The sequence below is a fragment of the Drosophila ananassae genome, chromosome XL (genome assembly GCF_017639315.1).
Source record: "Drosophila ananassae strain 14024-0371.13 chromosome XL, ASM1763931v2, whole genome shotgun sequence".
Taxonomy (NCBI): Eukaryota; Metazoa; Arthropoda; class Insecta; order Diptera; family Drosophilidae; genus Drosophila; species Drosophila ananassae.
The window spans coordinates 9,505,299-9,527,179 of record NC_057931.1 but is presented as its reverse complement, the minus strand read 5'-3'; the positions used below and the strand labels follow the sequence as shown (position 1 = coordinate 9,527,179).

General features: G+C 40.7%; 6 protein-coding genes across 7 annotated transcripts; 3 read left to right on the top strand and 3 right to left on the bottom strand.

The window, feature by feature from the left end:
- The first annotated feature begins 3,170 nt into the window (after positions 1-3,170).
- Positions 3,171-7,499, top strand: LOC6504694. Its single transcript, XM_001966352.4, has 2 exons — positions 3,171-3,499; positions 5,950-7,499. The coding sequence occupies exons 1-2, from the start codon at positions 3,171-3,173 to the stop codon at positions 7,139-7,141; spliced, it is 1,521 nt and encodes a 506-aa protein (XP_001966388.1). The 3' UTR covers positions 7,142-7,499.
- LOC6504695 lies at positions 7,447-11,206 on the top strand. Its single transcript, XM_001966351.4, has 3 exons — positions 7,447-8,002; positions 9,355-9,557; positions 11,072-11,206. The coding sequence occupies exons 1-3, from the start codon at positions 7,453-7,455 to the stop codon at positions 11,126-11,128; spliced, it is 810 nt and encodes a 269-aa protein (XP_001966387.2). The 5' UTR covers positions 7,447-7,452; the 3' UTR covers positions 11,129-11,206.
- LOC6504814 lies at positions 11,154-12,319 on the bottom strand. Its single transcript, XM_001966350.4, has 2 exons — positions 12,062-12,319; positions 11,154-11,261 (listed from the first exon to the last, which is right to left on the bottom strand). Exons 1-2 carry the CDS (start codon positions 12,299-12,301, stop codon positions 11,175-11,177), a joined length of 327 nt encoding a protein of 108 aa, XP_001966386.1. The 5' UTR covers positions 12,302-12,319; the 3' UTR covers positions 11,154-11,174.
- A 61-nt stretch (positions 12,320-12,380) lies between these two features.
- Positions 12,381-14,044, bottom strand: LOC6504813 (FHA domain-containing protein DDL). The gene is made up of 2 exons (XM_001966349.4): positions 13,365-14,044; positions 12,381-13,296 (listed from the first exon to the last, which is right to left on the bottom strand). The coding sequence occupies exons 1-2, from the start codon at positions 13,922-13,924 to the stop codon at positions 12,579-12,581; spliced, it is 1,278 nt and encodes a 425-aa protein (XP_001966385.1). The 5' UTR covers positions 13,925-14,044; the 3' UTR covers positions 12,381-12,578.
- A 162-nt stretch (positions 14,045-14,206) lies between these two features.
- LOC6504697 (gastrula zinc finger protein XlCGF8.2DB) lies at positions 14,207-16,119 on the top strand. Of its 2 annotated transcripts, none has more exons than XM_044717192.1 (2): positions 14,207-14,654; positions 14,701-16,119. In XM_044717192.1, exons 1-2 carry the CDS (start codon positions 14,544-14,546, stop codon positions 15,715-15,717), a joined length of 1,128 nt encoding a protein of 375 aa, XP_044573127.1. In that variant the 5' UTR covers positions 14,207-14,543; the 3' UTR covers positions 15,718-16,119. The 2 variants fall into 2 exon arrangements, with proteins under 2 accessions (XP_044573127.1, XP_001966384.1); XM_001966348.4 differs by having other exon boundaries at positions 14,209-14,654; positions 14,716-16,119.
- A 3,474-nt stretch (positions 16,120-19,593) lies between these two features.
- LOC6504812 (hornerin) lies at positions 19,594-21,548 on the bottom strand. Its single transcript, XM_001966347.4, has one exon. It carries the CDS (start codon positions 21,308-21,310, stop codon positions 19,700-19,702), a length of 1,611 nt encoding a protein of 536 aa, XP_001966383.3. The 5' UTR covers positions 21,311-21,548; the 3' UTR covers positions 19,594-19,699.
- Between the last annotated feature and the right edge of the window lie 333 nt (positions 21,549-21,881).

Here is a 21,881-nt window from a genome sequence, read left to right as displayed (position 1 = left end):
TCAAGATCCTTTAAAGAGCAAAAAATATATCATTTTACAACACTGTCATGATTCTACAGATCCTGTATTGAAAAATGCATAGTAATAAGAAGTACATCTTTAGTTCACCAACACTGTTATAATTTCTTAATCCCAAGATCCTGTGTTGAAAAATGCCTAGTATTAAGATGTATTTAGCAAATAAACCCTTTGAATCATGTTTTACTTTACAACACTGTTAATTAGCTGCTAAATCATTAAACTTAAGATTTAAGATAGTTTGTAACTATTATTTATTATAAAATACTTGTTTTTAATTTTATGTAAAAAATAATATTCAAATTCCTTTGGCAACAGCTGGTTTAAAAATTGATAAAACTACCATATTTATTCCATTCCAATAAAAAAAAAATAGCCATTGTAGCCGGTAGAAGCGTGTTCTTGTTGATTCAGCTGTTGATTGATTGATGGCAAATCGCCGCAAACAAGAGAATACACATGCAGATACATTAATTTCACTCAAATCATTGTCCGTTCGTCTGTCCATCTGGGCTGGGCCTCTTTTATTCCGCATTCCATGATAGCTTGTAATCGAAAATTGAAATTAATCATTTTGATTCAATTTCGGTTTTAATTTACACGAAATTCCGCTTTAAAGTTGGATAACATTCTAGAAAGTAAACCCATTAAACACTCCCCATACTAGTGGACTGGCACTTCCGATTATAGTTCAATGCATTAGCCAGAACCCCTGTTCACTTCAATCATACAACTGTCATATTCTGCACTGATATCCCGCGATATGCCCACGATTCTGAATAACCACCCACTGTATGTATCTTCTTGTTTTTTCGTACATGTTTATTTACTTATTCGAGTGTCAACTCGTCACTTTTTGCTCATGCCCGAATAGATAAGCAGAATATTGAAATAGAAAAGTGCACACACTCCTATCAATATGTAGATACATCTATCAAAATTATAATTACGGGCGTGGGCGTGGGCGGGTGTCGGGGCGTGAGCAGTGTGGCAGGGCTTTTCCAAGAGGGCGACTCCAACCCAGCCCAGTACTCCTACACCCTTTTCTGAAGGTACTACCACTTTTGCCAAAAACGAACTTCGTAACAATAGAGAATCAATTCACAATGAATTTAAGGTATTCCGCTTGAGAATCGGACAGGAATTTCCAAAGATATAGACATCGGAAGGGCCCATATGGGCAGATCCAGGATTTTGCAAGGGGGGCCATCAGAAAATTTTGAAGAAAATTGAAAAAATATTTTGTGTCAGGATTTTGATACAGAATGGTGGGGAATTAATCCACAAATAGATTAAGGTATTCCGCTCAAAGATCGGATAAGAATTACCAAAGATATAGACATGAGAAGGGCCCATATGGGGAGATCTAGGATTTTGCAAGGGGGTCCATCAAAAAATTTTGAAGAAAATTGAAAAAATATTTTGTGTCAGGATTTTGATGCAGAACGATGGGGAATCGATCCAGAAATCGATTGAGGTATTCCGTTTGAGAATCGGATAAGAATTGCCAGAGATATAGACGCGAGAAGGGCCCATAGGGGGAGATCCAGGATTTTGCAAGGGGGTCCATCAGAAAATTTTGAAGAAAATTGAAAAAATATTTTGTGTCAGGATTTTGATGCAGAATAGTGGGGAATCGATCCACAAATCGTTTAAGGTATTCCGTTTCAGAATCGGATAAGAATTGCCAGAGATATAGCCATGAGAAGGGCTCATATGGGGAGATCCAGGATTTTGCAAGGGGGTCCATCAGAAAATTTTGAAGAAAATTGAAAAAATATTTTGTGTCAGGATTTTGATGCAGAATAGTGGGGAATCGATCCACAAATCGTTTAAGGTATTCCGTTTCAGAATCGGATAAGAATTGCCAGAGATATAGCCATGAGAAGGGCTCATATGGGGAGATCCAGGATTTTGCAAGGGGGTCCATCAGAAAATTTTGAAGAAAATTGAAAAAATATTTTGTGTCAGGATTTTGATGCAGAACGATGGGGAATCGATCCAGAAATCGATTGAGGTATTCCGTTTGAGAATCGGATAAGAATTGCCAGAGATATAGACGCGAGAAGGGCCCATATGGGGAGATCCAGGATTTTGCAAGGGGGTCCATCAGAAAATTTTGGAAAAAATTGAAAAAATATTTTGTGTCAGGATTTTGATGCAGAACGATGGGGAATCGATCCACAAAGATTCCGCTCAAGAATCGGATGGGAAATGGAAGAGATATAGACCCTCGACCTGCAGAATCGAAAAGGGTATAAGGACTCCTGCTCCACCCCGGGATGGCGGCTCCTTTCTAACGTTTTCCGATGACACTGTCTGCCGTACTTCAGCGTTGTTTATCGCGAGTCGAAATATGCAAATTGGAGCTGATGGTCGAAGGGGTACGAAAGATGTACCAGTTACAATGGTTAACGACATGAATACTACTAATTTTTCTATTGAGAGCCACCGCCCGCGGCCCACACCCACTTAACCGGAAGGGCTTTGATTGGACGAGTGTGGGAGTAGACTAGAGTAGAGTAGAGTGGGTGTGTTCGCTGGGAATCTGATATATATATATATCAGAAGTAGGGTATACTAGAAGGTATAGTTGAATTTTAATTATATTTCTAAATATTTTCTTCAGAGAGCCCTAGAAAGTATGCTATAATTTTTAACATTTCTTTGAAGGATATGTGTTGGCTTTGTATAGTACTTCGTTCCAGGGTATTCTGTACTTCGTTACCCTTGGAGAGACCTTGGTTTATTGCTTCATTGCAATGTCGAACAAACGACTACAAATCGCGGCCTGACGTGATAACAAATAACCGCAAACCCTTGTTGCCAACAGAGCTCGTATTGTTCGGTTGTTCAATAAATGTACATAATTTGATGCGCCCCATCGGTTGGATGGATGCCTGCCTGCCTCATTCCTTACCTACTTACTGCTTGCCACATGCCACCTCCACCTCCACTGCCACTGCCGCTCATCCCGTCCAACAATGGGCTATGACGACGATGACGATGTCGATGTGGAGGAGCCATCAATGTCAACTCGTGTAGTTTGCTTCGTTGCCTCCGTGGGGCAACTTCAGCTAGCGGGTTAAAAAAAAAAAAAGGACTCATTGTCCTGTCGCTATTGTCCACTCGCTACTGTCCAATCATCGGGCATGTCCTCATCCGCCGCCAATCGAGGCCTGATCGTCGAGGGGATTCCGCTCGGTATGGGCCGTCAGTTTACGCCCCGACTGACCATGAAACGGGTCTACAACACCAAGTGCTTTCGCCCGGAACGCTATCGGCATGAGGTGGCTAACCATTATCGGGACTATAAGCTGCAACAGCATCTCTACCAGCAGCACCACGTCGGCCCCAATCGTCGGCGGAGGCGACGTCGTCCTTACGGATCGGAAAGTACTCGAGTGTCCGGCACCTCATTAGCGTCGGCATATGTGCAGTTCCGCGACGTATGGCCCACCCATGTTCACAACTTTCCCAGGTAGTATCATTACCATTAGGGGTACAGTGAGAGAAATTGGTGGTACTATGGAGATATGCAGATATTATTTTCTAAATATAATTGGATTGGATAGTTTTTTTGCTTTTCTGAGGGCTTGAGTTTAAAATGGTTTGGAAATTTGGAATTATTTTCATCTCAAGTACTGGGTATATATATTTTTTCAAAGAAATATGGTCTATATCTTATCTAACTTGTGTATTATTGGATTAAAGTATAGTATTTCATATTCATAAGGTCTGGAGATCTTAAATCGTTAGAAATTATAGAATTTCTTTATTCCAAGTACCGGGTATGAATATTTTTATTAATTAATTATTAGTTATTATTTTATTAGATTTGATTAATTAGATAGTATTTCATATTCATAAGGTCTGAAGTTCTTAAAGCCTTAGAATTTCAGAAATATTTTTCTCCCAAGTACCGGGTATAGATATCTTAGTTCATATTATAAGATATTATTATTATTATTTTATTAATATTAGATTAAAATACTAGATCTTATTGAGATAAGATCTCACCTTCGTAAAGCCTTAGAGTACCGGGTATTTATATCTTATTTAAAAAAAAAAAAAACCTAGAAAAATAATATTTTCCCCAAAAATCCTCGAAATATTTTCTCTATCTGTACCTCCCCAGCAATTTAAATGCGACGTGGGCGTGGTAGGGGGTCGGCTCTTTGACAGTTGCTGCCATAAATATAGGTTGGGTTGCTATCTGCTGCGGTTGGCGTGAAATTTCCGCCGCATCTCAAGTTACACGGCCTTGGCTTCTCGTCAGCAGAAACTGACGTCAGCGGTCGCCACCACTACTGCCACTGCCATCACGGTGGTTTAAAGTAAAAGTCTGTTTTTGAAAAAAAAAAAAAAACGGAAAGGAGGGTTGTGAACCACAGAATGCGGACGGATATGAATCCGGATACGGATACCGGTGCACTAGTAGCTGGCAGGATGGCAGGCTGGCAGGCAAGTCGGATTCCCGCAGGATGCATCCGATGCGATGCTATTTTAATGTCTTCAAGTCGACACTGTGTCAGTTTCTGTGGCAATTAAGGTGCCAGGACTTTGCTAATGAACTATCAATTTCCTAAAGTTTCAATTAAGGAGCCCCGCTTCGAAACTTTTCCCCACAAATTAAGGAACTAAGAAGTTCTGAAATTCCTGAAACTGAAACTAGTTTGCGAGGAAACGAGTTGAAAAGTCTAACCATAAATAGGATTATGTCTTTGGGGGGATTATTAGGGGAGGAATCTCATTAAATAGATGGTTTCTTAAGCAAACTTTTCAAAGGAATCTCACTACAATCTCTTCTGTCTATCATTAGACTTATAGAGGGAGCTTTTGTGCTCGTAACTTTCGGAAATAGTTTCTGGAACTACCTCTGAAGTATAGTTTTTGGGGATTATTAGTTGGATATATACTTTAATGGATACTTAACTCTTTAAAAGTGATATCTGTAGAAACTCTTGAGTATTATTAGCATTATAGAGGGCGCTGTTAAGCTAATAACTCTCTAAACTCATTTCTGAAACTAGTTCTGAAGTCTAACCATGTCACTGGGGGATTATTAGAGGGAAAATCCATTTTAATAGTTAGTTAACTCTTTAGTAACTCTCTAGAGTCCTGGCCCCCTTGAGTATTATTAGCATTATAGAGGGAGCTAATGTGCACTACAAACTACTCCTAAAATCTAGCAAAAAAAAGGATTAAGTCTCTAGAGGGTTGTTACTAAAGGGTTATATCTACTTTAATGAATAGTTAGACCCTTTAGTATTTCTCTAGAATATACCAAGTCTATTATTAGCCTGATAGAGGGCGCTCTAGTGCGCTCAGAAACTACTCCTGAATAGAAATCTCCTCTAATAGTTACTTTCCTTAGCTTATTTCGAGTAAACTTTAAATAAAGAGTCTCCCTAGAATCTCTTCAGTCTATTGTTAGTCCTATAGAGGTAGTCCTTGAACCCGTAACCCAGTAATTTGCCTTTTTTTTTATCGTTTGTTTGATTTTTTGTCACAAAAATTAAAGCTCACAAACAAAAAAGAGAGAAGACGACTCCGAGACCGAGACCGAGTCCGTTACCGAGTGGCAGTGTCAGTATTTTGTGCCCCAGAGGGGTTGGCTTTTTTAATTATATTACCCGGACCACTCCGGACTACGGCGATGACTCCGGCTCCGGTGAAAGTGAAAATAAAGGTGTACAGAGTACGGGTGTATATTTTTTTTATTTTTTTTTTTTTGCTTTTTGGGGTGCGGGTATGGAATGGATTGTTTACCCGCTTGTTTGTCGTACGTGTTTGCATTCGCCATTGTAATTAATGTTTTGTTTGGACGCAGGCAGTTCTATTTTCTGCTCCATCCACACCACAGAGTGCCACACAGAGTTCCAAGTTGAGTCCAGCCTTTAACTAATTGGTGCCTTTCACTAATTACAGATTCGACGATACGTTTACGAGCCGGGGCCGAAGGACTGTCTGCACCACCGGCTTGCCCACTGACGAGCCATATAACGACGCAGTGCGTCGGATACGTAGCTCACAGAGCTGTTCCCAGCTCCGTCAGTTGGTCCAGCGCGCCCAGTTGTCATCCCGTATCCGGTTAACTAACAGCGATTGTGAAACTGGCCGGAGCAGTTGTAGTAGCCATGGGAAGACCAGCAACCGGTGGCGAAGCCAAAGTAGTAGCCATGCCATCAATTATCAGCTAAATATTAATATTGCTGCTGCAACCACGGAAACCCAACAAAGTCCGGAGACCGCGACGGAGACGGAGAAGGAGACGAAGAACCACCAACAACCGGTTGACTTTTACGGCTATTTGCAATTGGCCAGTGGGTATTATGAGCGAGGGGTTCAGGCCAATATAGCGTACCTGGAATCGATTGGACGGAAAAAGCAACACAAACAGCAACAGCAACAGCAACATCAACAACAACAGCGTAATGCAATAAAGGCACCATTGTCGGGTTTATTCTTGGACTCACCAACCAACCAGGCATTGGCAATTCCCGGCCAGAAGTTGACGGGTCGCTTGCTCACTTTACTGAAGAGTTTAAAGAGCAAGGTGATCAAAAGAAGGGGCCAGAGTCCAGAGCCAGGGATACGAGTGGATATTAGGAGTTTAATTAATCAAGAGGAGGATCAGGAGGATCAGGAGGAGGACCAAGCGGAGGAGGAGGAGGAGGACGATCAGGAAGCCAAGGAAGAGTCTCCTCCATTATCGCGTGGGAATAGCATGTGTGATTATTATGCTGAGGAGTCGAAACAATCATCATCGACTAGATATCCAAGTTGCCAGACACTGGGCGCCACATCAGCCACATTGGGAGCCACGGTCGAGGCCACGGCAGTGACTCTGGAAGCGATTGCCACACGAGTTCCAGCCCTAGGCGTTGCTGGACCGGATCATCGTTGTGTTTACGAAATTATAGATAACCTAAGTCACCTGAGTATCGGGGAAAGTGGTTGTCGTCCACAGCAGCAGCACCAGGAGCACCAGCAGTACCAGACCCTACCCCAGATAACCCTCACCGATTGTACCGCTCAACAGGTGGCGCTTTATAGTGCCAGCTTCGATATCATCCAGTTGCAGATACCCAACGAGGCCAGACCACCGACTAGAGACTAGAGATTTTTTAATTTAATTTATAGCGGCTGTTCAGCGGCTAGTATTTGGCGCCAATCGAATCGAAATTGAATCGAAAAATCAACCGATAGAACACATTCGAGATAGAGAGCCAAGAGTAGAGAGGGCCGGAGCTCCAGAGCTCTAGAGCTCCGTAGGCCAGAGACCAGAACAGAACGTAACGAATCTGAAAGGCGCGCGCACGTCAGCGGAAATCGTTTATATGCTAAATACAAATAAATAAAAAAAAACTACAAAAAAACTACAAAAAACTACAAAAAAATACAAAATAGAAAATAGGTTTTGAGCGAACAATGGTTGTTGGTAACAATATTGTTGAACCTGCAGCATTGAAAGCCACCTCAGAGAGCGGTTCCGAAGTAGCTATCCATAATAACAATCCAAGGGATACTGCCGATCCAACAGATACTCCAGAAACTTCAAAAGATCCCGAACAAACAACGAGTATTAGGATTAAACTTGAAGAGACCGAAGAAGAAGATCCTGTGGAAATTGAAATTGAAATTGAAAATTTACAAAATAACAATATGACGGATGCCGGGAAGGAATCTGGCGAGGATGCTGCTCTTAAACTATCAACGACAAACACAAGTGCCAGTTCACCGGTTAGTCCCAACTCCGGATCGAGTTCCCAGGGTCAGGGTCCGGGTCCGGGTCCGGTCGGAATGGCCATTGTGCCCACCAAGAGCGCCGTCAGTCAACGGAATGTGGATATTAAAATTGAAAAGACCAGCAACATGGAGGCAGCCACCCAGCAGCTGACCAAAAAGGTTCTCAAACTGGATCTCGGTGGCAAGAATCTCGACGATTTCTCCCTCAAGTCACCCAAATCTCCCATAGCTGGTGAGCATTCCAAGAATCTATCTTTTAATTATTTATTTAAATACAAAAATAGCATACATAAATATTAATAAGAAATTGTTGAAATAAAAACCGGAAACCGGTCGGAATATATATCATTTGAGCTTGTTAGCCTGGCGCCTCTTCAATTGACGCCTCGAATTCATCAACCTTAATTAGTTTGCTCTGAAAAAACTGAAACAAAAAAAATATATATATATATAAATCAACAAAAAACACTACGTTTCATCACCATAAAGTTTTCAATTCAATTTATGTTGGCTGCCAAAAGTGTGAAAAAAATATGAAAATCGAGTTACAGTTTCATTCAAATAGTGTGTTCGGAAAGTTTCAGTTTCAAATTTAATTTGCAGAGTTTTTAAATAGTTTTTAGATAGTTTGTTTTTTAATTATTTAGAGTAAATGGAAGCAAAATGTATCTCAATTTAAATGCGTCAAAAATAAGTAAGAATTTGAGGTTTTTTTTTGTAAAAAAATTGAATATTTTTGTTATTTATGAGTCTGGGTTTGAACCACAAGGGAAGAGTCAGTTTTTTTGATAAAAAATATTTTTAATAGCTTTTAAGAGTCACCTTTTTCTGATAAAGTATATTGACAAACTTGATATATTTTTTACATTATAAATGGTTATAATTGTGGTTCTATATTAATTTAAACATTAACTAGAAAGTAAAGTCTGTATAGTTTTGTTTTTTTTAAAGAGTTTAAGTTCAAAATCTAGGTTTTTTAAGTTTTTTTTGGATAAGAAATATTTGTAAAATCCTCTGGTTAAATATTTTAATTATTATTTTAAACAAAAAATAGATTTAATTGGCAAATTAGTTAAAAAAGAGCTCAAAATGTATGAGTTCTAGTTCGAAATCCCTTGATTCTTTTTTTCTGTTAAAAAAATATCACTAAAAGCCTATAGTTCCTGGCTTCTATTAGCTCTACATATAGCATAATATTTATATTTTTTGTTTTAATTACAAACCGTGTTTGCTTTATCGGTTTTTCAACGAAATACTCTCGGTTCTCCCTGCGGCTTGTATGGCTCCGGGTACCCATTATCAGTGGGGTCTATTACGTTTGGCCTCTTTTTTGTTTATTCATTAGCATATTTGTATATTTGTGTGTATATATGTATATAGTATATAGTATATATTATAGATTGTATGTACACATGTTGCCTTTAATGTTTGCGCAAATGCGATGACCTTCCCGCCAGATTAATTCCTTTCCTTATCTTTTAATATTTTTTTTTTTTTTTATTAATAATTATTCAATTGACTGTTTTGTTCGTTTACGGTTTTACGATGTATGAGTTATAAGTTGGATATTGTTTATATTCGTAGCACGATTGCCGCATCAAACATCGCTGACATCGTCGGTGGATGTGGAGGATCGGAAGACGCTGAGAGAGGCCTTATACCAGGGTATATTCCACCGACATCGACGCACCATCTTCGCCGTGGGCAGCTTCCTTCGAATGCTGCGCAGCCGCAACTCGCAGTACAATACGATAAGGAGTTCATCGGAGGGCGAGGACATCGATGAGGTTAGATAAGACCTTGATGAGGATAAGATCGATCATAACAATCAGAAACAGAAAACCGAATCACAAATAACTACCATCCATCATGCTATACATCCCGGACAGCAGCGACAATCGGAAGACTCGTTGAATATTTTTTTAGATAGAAAAAAAAAAAGATCATCTAGCATCCAGAATCCTGCTTAAATCCCCCAAAAAGAGCATATTTATTTAATCCGCCGTATTTATTAACTACTGTTATATATATATATATTATTAAAATATATATATATTTGTGCAACCAAGAGACTAGCCACCTGTTGTGTTAGCGTTAGAGATAACAAAGCCATATTAGTTCTTGTAACGGGATCCTTGAAATTATAGGATCCTGGCCACACTAAAACCATCTGCTGCTTCATCTTGTTCACTTTTTTCTAGAGCAGACTCGCCTTATCTTAACTGAAAAGCCCACTTTAAGCTAAATCCTAAAAACAAAAACAAAACACTAAAAACTTAAACTATAAACTTAAAAGACACCCAAAGCTGAACTAAACTCTTATTAAATGTTTAAACTTAAACTTAAATTATGTAAAGCCCAGCCCTCGAAAAATACATCTCTCTTCTGTTTCATAGTTTTTACATTTTTTTAGCTCAAATTAGCTTTAGTTTTGTTTAATTTTTATTGAAAATCAAGAAATAAATACCATTCCAAATAGGTTTCTAGACAAACTATAGAGAAATAATAATATATATGAGAGTGCTGGGTATTCCATAGTCGTTACCATCGACTATTTCATGTTTTTTTTTTGTGTGTATTTTTTTAAAAACTATTTAATTAATTAGTTAACATTCGTTTTTCATTGCAAAGGGAACAAAACTTATAAAGCCACATGTCGAAGAAATGTTTTTTAAAAAAAAGTTGATATATTGCGCATAGAAATAATATATTATATTATATATACATATATATATATGTAGCTACTATATATATCCATATATATGGGCTAGTTATAGTTTTAAAAAAGAATTGTTGTTGTCGCCAGAAATGAAAATACAAAAAAAAAATGTTAAATGTAACTTTGATTTGCAAAAATTCCCCACAAAAAAAAGACACATATTTAACAAAAACATATATACTATATAGTGTTAACATACGATATATTTTAGAATATATATATACTATTTTTTTTTGTTCATTGTACTTTAAAGTTTAGTGTTTAGAATTGAATAATTAGTGAATTAAGATTGTTTTTTTTTTTTTTTGTTTTTTGTATTATTGTGTACAGAAAGTGAATGGAAATCGAGACAAAAAAAGAAAAGATACAATTTGCTAGAATCGTTTTTCAAACGTAGTTCAATTCATGTAACATCCACACCAGAGAGATACACCTGCCCCGAGAGATACACGATTTCTATTTCATTTCGATTGTAAACAAATAAAATCTAAACGAATGCTAGTTGCCGCTTAAATGTTTTCATTTCCGGGAAATTCTATTATATAATTGTCCTCTCTTATACTGATATTCTGATAATTTTAGTTCCTCAAAAGGCGCGGCTCGAAGCTCCTCCGTTTACAGCACCTTTTCGAGCGCTGATCCCCCGGGCTCTGGTGGCCACCAGGTGGCAAGTGGCACTCACATATCATCCGATTCGGGGCCAGGTCATGGTGAAGTTCCACACCGGAAACGAGGGGACAGCCACACGACCTCCAAGTTGGCTAAGAAATTCCTGCAATTTTTTTAAGATTTTATTAATATTTATTATTTATTTTTAAGTAAAGACCTTTATGGGACCTCTCTTATAGGAGTTCTTTCTAAAACTCATTTATTTTCTATAAAAAGTTTTAACTTAGTTGATTTTTAAAGTATTTCTTTAAAAATTAATCGAGATTGTTTAAAAAAAAAATCAATATTTAATTTTATTTATCCTACATCTTTTTAATTATTCCAGAAAAGATAGAGATTATATCAAATATATTGAGTTTTTTAAAGATGAACCCCTTTATAGAACCTTTTTTGAAGAAGTCCATTTCAAAACCTATCTATTTTTATATAAAAAGTTATAAAATATAAAAAAGAACACTATGTTTTATATTATTTATTTTATCAAAATATTAAAATATTGATTTATTTTAAAGTAAAGAGCTTTAAAGATCTCTCCCCTTTTGAAGAATTCCTTTCCATCTATTTCTATAAAAAAAGGTTTAGGTTTAAAGACTAAGTAATTCCTTTAAAAATTACTCAAGAATATTAAAAACTAAACCTATAATATACCATTTATCCTAAATTTATAGAATTCTTCTTGAAATATAAGAGTTTATATCAAAATAATGATTTATTTTAAAGTAAAAACCTTTCTGAACCCCTTTTTAATAAGTCTACCAAAATCTCTATTTATTTCTACAAAAAAAAGTTATATCTTATTTTATCTTGAAATATTTCCATTAAAAACACTAAATAATACTACAAAAAATCACAATTCTTATATAATTTATCCTAAAACCCTAAAATTCTTTAAAAAAAACTCACCTGCGATGGTGGAGCTGCCACCACAAAGGTATCCTCGTTCACCGCCTTCTGTATCTGTGCCCTTAGGGCGGCCACTTCGCGGAGGTTCTGCTGGGTGACCACCACCCGGGAGGCCTGCGAGGAGGGCGGTATTGTGGGTCCCAGTAACCAAGTAGGAGCCACCACCTGACGACGCCACTTAACCGGAGCAGTCGCCACCAGACCCAGACCCAGCCAGAAGATCACCAACTGCCAGCGCATGATGATTGAGATGGAATGACAAGATTTCCGGAAGAAGACCACCACCAAGACGTGGTGGCTAAAGAGAACGTGTAGAACGTGGAGTTTTTGGAAGAATTTACATGTGAGAATTTATTTTGTTGCGGCAGTGAACACGAAAAACAGTGTTCTAAAAACATCATTCTTGGTTTTTTTTTTTTTTTTACATTTCGTCTGTTTTTTTTAAATGAAAAATTATAATAATTAAGTAAAAAAAATAATTAATCGGATGGGGAGGGAACACAATTAACTATAATGTCTAGGGATTCATTTCCTCGGCAGGGGCATCTTGTGGCTCCTCCTTGATATGAACATCGTCGTCCTCCTGGTCCTCCTTGCTGTTCTCATGCAACAGCACATACTCCCTCGAACTGAAGCCAAACTTAATGACATCCTTCTCCATCAGTTCGTAGTACTTTCGGCCATCGATCTTCTTGTTGTTCAGAAACGTTCCATTCGCCGACTCCAGATCGATGAGGTACAATCGGACGCGCTTCCCCTGACTTCCATCGTCCCGCTCAAACGGCACCAGACGATACTGCAAGGCGGCATGCTGTTTGGAGCAACTGGGATGATCCACTGCCAGGTCGACCACCTTCCGATCGCGTCCCACCAGAAAGCAACTCTGCCGATGGATGTGGAGCGTGGGTAGGGCCGTTTCGCCCTTAAATGGATACAGACGCCAGCGGCGTTTGGGCTTGCGGGCCTCCGGGGGCTCTGAGTATTTCACCACCACACCATTAACTTTGTTCGTGTCCTCCGTGAGGGCGCCGCTCAGTCCGAAATTGGGTTTCTCCTTCTCCACGGGCTCATCATCCGCCGGCCTGTTCGATTTCTCGTCGCCCTGCTTGCCCCACTCGTACTGCTCGTCGTCGTTTCGATTCCGGTTGTCCCGTCGCTGGTTACGATTCCGTCCAAAGTCGCGACCACCACGCGGTTTTCGGTCACGGGGACTGCGACTACGACTACGACTGCGCCTGTAAGGTGGAATTATGAAAGGAATTAGAGGATTTCTGAATGAAAGGATAAGGAGTACAGTGCTCACCTGGGGGGTCGTCTGTCGGGGGATCTCCGCTGCCGATCCCTGTCCCTGTCCCCCCTCTCTCTATCCCGATCCCGGCGTTCGTTGCTCCGCGGACGCCGCTCCTTGCTGCGCTCCCGTTCTCGTTCTCGGTCTCTATCCCGACCGCTTCGGTCGTGGCGGTCCCCCCTATCCCGGTCACGGTCTCGCTCTCGTTCCCTCTCCCTCTCCTTGGAGCGACTGTGACTGTGGCGACGCTGCTTCACATTCTGGCGACTAGAACTGCCTCGTTCCGGACTGTCCCATTTGGAACGCTGCTCCTGCAGCTCCTCCGTTGGTTTCTCCTCCGCCGGCTGGGGCTTGGAGCGCTTCTCCTTCTCAGATTTCTCCATCCTGCTGCTGTGACGCTTCTTGCGCTGGCTGCTGTGGTCGCTCTTGGAGGAGCTGTTGCTGTTGCGGCTGCTCGTCGATGAATTGGAGTTGTCGCGGGCCGGTCGCTTGCTTTTCTTCGGTTTTGTGGCCACCGCCTCGTCCGTGGCACTGGAAGAACGCCGTTCTCGTTCACGGCTGCGTCGTTTGCCCATTTCTTGGCTAAAATCGTTAGGCGTCACCAAAACAGGAGAAACCAAAAAAATTAAAAAATGGCTTGGAGTGTCAGCTGTCCGGGTTATCGATAGGCAGCCGGCTTCGTGTTAGTGATACCATAACGGTATTATTCTTATAATAATTGTTTTAAATTGAGGATTATAATATGATTATTTATAAAATAAATGCTTATTTTACTTGGACAATCATAAAATTATGATTAAAGCTTTGTGGCTATGAATTTTAAGTCAAATTTATCGATTTCTGGTATTTTTCTAGCCTTTTTCTGCCAAGGTGCTCAGATCTGCTAATTAGAGATGGACTTTTATCGATAACTCGGAATGTAATCAAAGCATTTCGGAGAACGCCAAATTTTTATTTAAATTCGTTTTTCTTAAACTAAAAACAGTGCATTGATTGATTTAATAATGTAAATCCGCGTGTGAATCGATAAAGGACATTCGGAAATAAAATTAAACCCGAAATGCTTTGAGAAACATCCTTAAAACCCAAAAATTACACTCTAACGGTAAATGGTCCTTGTCCAAAAGGACGCCATTCTCGGTGAGGCTCCTGGAGGCGTCTTTGAGGCACCTGTGGACATCCTGGCCCATAAACATGTCGCAGAGTAGTTGCCGTATTTGCTCGAGTCCGGAGACTAACTTTGATCTGTTTTCTCCAAAAAATGGACATCTTTTGCGACAAATTCGCTCCATAACCGGAGTGGAGGTAACCTTTTGTCCGTTTCCACTTTATTCTTTTTATATTTCTCAAGAATTATGTCCAACAGTTGATCCAGAACCAGGACTGGCCAGGCTGGATGTGCCAGGCATGCATGGGGGACTTGGAAGGAGCCATAAGATTCCGTCGTCGTTGCATTCTTTCCGAAAAGCAACACCTGGAGAGGCAAACATCCAGTTCCCTGGAGCCAGAGCCTCCAGAAGCCATACAAGAGGATGTCCTCCAGCCAGAAGACAATGCCCTGCATGAGATGAAGCCCCCCTTTGCATGCCGCCACTGCCCGAAGAGCTTCTTCACCCAAAAAGAACTCTCTGCCCATCGCATCGTACACCGGGATCCGGGCAACAAAGACACTATGATTGACCTGACTTGTGGCACTTGCGGCAAGGTCTTTCAACGCCGGCACGCCCTGGAGTATCACATGAGCGTCCACACTGGTGCTAGGAACTTTCCCTGCCCCCACTGCCCGGCGCGCTTTTCCCAGCGCTGCAATCGCGAAACTCATGTCCGGAACACTCACCTCAAGCTGCGTCAGTTCGCCTGTCCGGAGGGTGGATGCGGACGGAGATTTGCCCGGCGTCGAGAGCGCGACCAGCACGTGAAGTCGATCCATCAACGAGAACGGGATCTGATCTGTGAGGTGTGCCAGACGGCCTTCAGTCATCCTGTCAACTACAAGAAGCACCTGCTGACGCATGCCTCGGTGAAGTCGTTTGGCTGCCACATATGTGGCAAGTCGTTTAGTGCTCCAGAGAACCGGGACGTCCACTTGTTCGTGCACAGTGTCTGCAAGGCGTACGAGTGCTCGGTTTGCGGGGCGGGCTATATGCGGAGGCAGCAACTGATCCGGCACAGTGCCGCCAGTGGGCACAAGAATGAGAATATAAGGCGACAGAAGCCGCAGTTTAGTGCCGTCTTTACCCAAAGACCAATCCAAGCTATTAAGTCTGTGGAAGTGGAGCTGCCACTCGTAGAGGAGCTTGGTTCTCCAGATCTTCAGTTCTTTAAAGAGTTGGAAGAGTTTCGAGTGGAAGAGAGCACTCCCAGTTGATACTTTCAACAGGTATGGAAGTAATTAAGGGGTTAACACCATTAACTATTAATTACTAAACAAAAAAATGAAAAGATAATCGCAAGGCAGCTGTCTTGCTTCTTTTCGTGAAAAACGAGGGCAATATTATAATTTTAAATACAATTTATTAGCTTTTTTAAGCTCTAAAATGGATAATTTAGTTTAAGAAATATTTTTGAAAAGTTTTTAAAACAAAAAAATAGGGGTATAATATTAATCAAGCTTTAAATGAATAAAAAAAATAACAAAAATATTACCACATGCTAAGCATGAAAATAAAAAACATAAAAAAGCCAAGCAACTGACGAATAAAAAGTGAATGTCGCCGTTGCACTTAAAAAAAAAAAAGTAAAAATAAATAAAAATTTTAAATGAAAAGTATGTATGGTGGGGTCTCTCTCTCTCTCTCTCTCTAACCCCCTTTTTATAACATGAAATGGGAGGGGGGCAACTGGTTACAACAATACCGTTGAAATGAAATTATTTAACACCTTTTTTATGGCTCATTTGGTGTGTTAATGTGCGAGTTTGCGGCTTGACCCCGCATGACAGTTACTTGCCCTCTTCGTGTCGCTCTCTCTCTATCTCTCTTAACCCTTTACCCCCCCATTTTTCGCACATAATTCACACCCTTCCCCCCCTTTAATATTGATCGATCGATTGGCTTGTTAACTTATCGGCTACCCAGCCGATCAGCCATAAAGCTGTCATAAAGCCCCCCTTCTCTCTCTCTCCTCTTGCCTCCCCCCTTAAAACTTAACCCATTGTTAACAAAAATTATCTAATTTATTGTTGTTGTCCGCCTTTCGATTGTTGTGCCTGAATGAACTTGTCGACACAGTTAGGATTCCAAGAAAGAAAGAAGATTACACAACTTCTCTTTGACCCTTCCCTATAGTTTTTTTTTTTATATTTATTTTTTTTTTTATTATTTTTTTTATAAAAGGTATTACCTCAGTCATATATTTCATGGTGTTTTATGGGGTTAACTGTGTAAGGGGGCATATTTTGGGTTTTAAATGACATTTTTGGGTTAAGATATGAGAAAGAGTTCGACTCCGCTTGGTGGCTCATTCATAATTTATGTTTTCTTTAAATTTTTGGTTAAAAAAAAATAAATAAAATATTAAAAATTATATATACAAAATTAGAATTATAATAATAAGAAATTTATTCATTTATTTTAACATTTAAATGATATTTTAGGGCCTTTAAACTTGGGTATATGAGTGGGACTCGACTCTGGTTGGCGAAAGAATGATTTTTTTCATTAAAACTTAAAATTTTGGTACAAAAACGGTATTTTTTTTTTAATTGACTGTTTCTAATTGATTATTTTTAGTGGGAATTTCTAAATGACTCCGGTTAGTGGGAGTTTGAAATTTTTTTTTTTTTAATATTAGACTTAAAAGTTTTAAACTAATTATAAAAATGGTATTTGATTAGATTTTGGTTGGTAGATTTTAGTTTATATATTTTTTTTTAAATTTTAAAATACATTTTTGGGCTTTGGAATATAAAGAAGTTAGAATCTGGTTGAAGGACTATTAATTATTATTATTTTTTATTATTAAAATATATGATTTTTAGGTAAATAAAGTTAGTTTTTAATAAATTAGAGTTCAAACTACAATGCCCAATAAAGTTCTTAAGTTTTTTCCTCAAATCTTAACTTGTTTTTGAACAAAATGTGATAATTTGAACAAAAAAGAAACCCACAAGAACTCTAATAATTAGATAATTAGCTTAAAAAAAATGTAACTAATTCCGGGTAATTGAATTTAAATATGCCATGAGGTTGTAAGCTATGCTATACTTAGTAGTATGTAGTATAAAGTTAGTATATAGTATAGTTATAGTTAATAGTATGAGGTATAGTTCCTCAACCTGATACCCTCCACCCTGAAATCTGCCTGAAATTAATTACAATCGTATATTTTGATTTCATCACCACTTTGTCGTAGGCCCAGGGTTTGTTTAGTTTTATTTATTTGACTATTTTTTTTTTTTGGACGATAACAAATTCAGAGATTTCGTGCCTATTCAGAGACAGAGAAATAATTCCCATAATAGCATTATAATAGAAACCGAGAGACAATGAACCTGAGATTTCGACTGCAGGTGCCTAAGAGACCTTTCCGAAGAGGGCTCTTAAGAGTCACGTCTTGATGGCGAATTCTAGACGCTTCCGTGACGGATGTGGTGATGCTCCGATAGCTGGGATTCATGGGGGTATTATGCAAAAAAAAAAAAAAAATAAAAATAAAAATAAAAAACGAACGTGGGAGCTGGCGGGCGTCAAGTTCAGAGCTGTAGGCCTAGGTCAGGTTATTCGATCTGACAGAGATCGGCTGACACTACCGACTAAACCCATGATCAGAGCTGGAGCTGGAGCTGGAGCTGTCATCCTTTCACTTTTGTATCGTTACGTCGCTGTGCGTCTCATTTCTTTGATGTGGGTCAGCGACTTAAGGATCAAATGCCCACAAACTGGTTGAGCGAATCACCTCACCCGATTGCGCAACTCAGAGATTGGAGTTGGAAATGCGAATTGGAGTTGAAACTTGATGTTCCAAGATGATTAATTCGGCTGTAAGCTGACCATTCATCATCTCAATTCCTGGAGTGAATGTCTCCCAGGTGGAGAGATTCGTGCCCTCCACCTGCAATCGCATTGGAAGCCAGCCCCATTCTGCATTCTAGCACAATGATCTATTAGGAGACTCCACCTGGTATACTAATGGGCTTCTTCACCCACATTTCATTCCAGGGGTCCCACTTGTGATTTGAATTTCAAATAAAACTTTCATCTTACTGAGGTTTTTTTTTTTGCTTGAAGAGTTAGTGCGATTTTAAAAAGATTTTATTTTCAAATAAATAGAAGGACTATTAAATTATATTATTAGTTTTAGGTAGAAGAAATTAGATAGAAGAAATTTGATTTATTTTTGGTTATTTTTATTATTTTTTTAGTCGAAAAGGGTTTATTTTTAAGGCTTAGGTTCGACTCCGGTTCGTAAAAGAATTATTATAATTTTTTCTTTAAAAATGATATATTTTAAAGCCTTTTTATTAGAATGAGTTCCACCCCTTTCTAATAGATATTAATTTGTACATTTTTTATTTCAGAATATTTAACTTTTTTTGTAAATAAATGTTTAGAAATATCTGTAAAAATGATAAAAAACTTCAAGTGTATATTATCAGTGACTTTTCCTTTCTCTTTTTTTTGATGATTTAATTTTTTAAATATTTTTTTAAACCAGAAATCTAAATGGGACCCGTTCTTCAGATTATCAATAAATTTCCCAAAAATTACCCATCCAAGTGTTAAATAAAAATGTCCAATTTCTGGCTGATTAAAACTAATTTCTGTGATTAATTTTAAGACTTAATACTAGAGACGTGCCAGTGCCTCTCTCCTTCCTGATTATTAATCTCCTCCAAGAGAGCTAATCCAACCGGATTCCAACTCGAATCACTCGTTTAATTGAAACATTTTTGTATCATTTTTTTAACCATTTTTTAAGCCACTTTTGTTTGTAGCTTGTAAGCTGAAATAATTTTCATGCCAGTGGCGTAGTGCTATAGTTTCTCGCATCAAATGCGAATCACAAGTTTCCAGCGAAATCCGACCGTAAAAAATAAAGCAAAGGGAAAAAAATATCAAAGAAATCCGTAATCAGAAAGCATAATTCGGAGAGAAAACTGGCCAAAATCGGGCCATGTGCTTGGAATTTTAACCATTTTGGAGTCTATCCAGATGGTACGACCAAAAAAAAAAAGGGGGGGGGGGGGGGGGGGGGGAGAAAGGCTACAAAATTTCCATTTTTTGTCTTAAAAAAAAATATATCATTATTTTTTACTTTATATTTTATTTAAATTTTTAAATCTTAAAGTTAAAGAGAGTGGGAAAAAAATACAGAAAATAATATATTTTTCTTAAAATTAATTTAATAATTTAGTGATAACCGTGGGTGGGCGTGGCCGGGGGCAGGTAGCTGCTGGCGGGCGGCAGATAGGTGGCCTCCGGTTCAAAAATGGGCGTGGCCGAGTCGCCAGAGTGCCCGGGCGGACCGTATAGCTGCGCCGGAGCCGGATAATCGTAGCCCGGCGAGGAGGGCGGCGACTGCAAGAATGGAGAACTGGGCGTGGCATAATCGTAGCCGGAACCGGAACCGGAAATGGCATTCGAACCGGAACTCTCGTGCTTGGCGCCCAAAAAGGCGCTCGGCTTGAAGGGTGCTTTGGAGAGTTCCAGGTCATGTCCCAGCGAGGAGGCGGAGGAGCCGGCATGGATGTCCGTGTGGAGGGCCTGGGGCTTGCTGGCCGTGTACGTGAAGTGGCCCAGTCCCTTGTGTCCCAGGGCATAGACCGGAGTCTCCCTTTCCTGATCCCGTTCCCGCTCCTTGTGATCGGACTGCTCCAGGACCTGAACCTGCAGCGGCGCCTCCTGATGCAGTGACTCCTGGTGGTCATAGCCGGGGATCAGCGGAACACCGTAGCTGGTCAGAGGAGTACCCTTGCCGAAGGGCGTGGCTGGAGCGTCGTAGGTGTATCCGGAGTGCTCTTCCGGAATGGGATGCTGGACGTAGTGACCTCCGCCTCCGCCGGAGGAGGAAGATGCGGCGTGTCCTCCCAATCCCAGGGCCTGGGTCAGACTGTGCTCCAGGGCGTGCTCCAGACTGTGATCCAGACTGTGACTGGGTCCGTGGCTCACTGGTCCATGGCTGATGTGATGCCCGAAGCCGTGACTGTAGCCGTGGGCGCCGTGGGAACTGAAGGAGGGTCTGCCATGCACTGGTCCCGATCCGTAGCCGATGCCGTGACTGCCTCCAGCGCCGGAGTACTCCGGAGTGGCCACTATGTAGGTGCTGGTCTTGTGTCCATTTCCGAGAAGGTTCAGGTACGAAGAAGCCGATCCCGACGAAGGTGCTCCGTACTTGTAGCCCAATCCGGAGCCATGTCCGTGACTCACTCCGTGGCTCAGTCCGTGGCTTAGCCCATGGCTCAGTCCATGACTCACTCCGTGACTTCCTCCGTGGCTCAGGCCATGGCCACCGCCGTAACCGTGACTTCCGGCCGAACCGCTGCTGGTCTGGACAATGTACGTCTCGATCTTGGGACCCGATCCTCCCGAGCTGTAGTGATGCGGCCTGCTGCCGTGGGAGCTGGAACTGCTGCCGCTGGAGTAGCTGCCACTGCCACTGCCATAACCGTGTCCGTGCGACGAGCCGTAATGATGATCTCCCTCCAAATGGGCGTATTCCGTGTAGGCGTGGCCGGAACCTAAGGCATTACCATGATAGCCTCCCCCTCCTCCTCCTCCGCCTCCCCCGAAGCTCAAATGATTCTCGTAGGCGGGCGGCAGGTACTTGTGGGAGGGGCCGTGGTAACTGGACAGACTCCCGAAGCTCAAAGCGGCATCTCTTTTGGGTTTCGATGAACTAACGGGACTTGCAACCGGAGTTGCAGACGAAGAAGAAGAAGCAGATGCAGCAGCAGCAGCAGAGGCGGCGCAGCAGCAGCAGAAGAGCAGTAGAACTGCTAACGGTAATCCGGCGTATTTCATGACGTATTTTTTTTTTTTTTGTAATTTAATTTAACACAAAAAACAACAAAAAAAAAATTAAAAAAAAAAAATATGAAAAAGAAAGGTAAGCTTTCTTTCGTTAACCGTTATCCTTGCACACTCTGTCTCTCTCTCTCTCTCTGTCTCTGTCTCTGTCTCTGTTTTTGGGGCTCCTTCTCGCTCTTAATCCGAATTGTTGCGCTGCCGTTGACGGTTTGTGGACGCCCTCTGCCAGTGGCAACCCTTTTATACGCTTCCACTCAAAAAAAATCAGAAAAAAAAACTCAAAAAAAAAAAAAAAATTCAAAACTTCATTTGCACTCAAAACTCCCAAAAGGGAGGGGTCTGGGGGGGTCGCTCCACTGGCGACGGCAGCGTCGCAGCTGTCAGCCGCCCAAGCTGCGACGCCGACGTCGCCGTCAGCGATGCGCAAACGGTTTTGCATACTCTCTCTCTCTCTCTTTCTTACGCACACACCTGGTGGGGCCAGCCAGCACACCTTTCCACTCTTCCACTCTCACTCTCACTTGGAGGGGGGGCAGAAGTGCCACAGTGGGCTTGGTTTATTCAA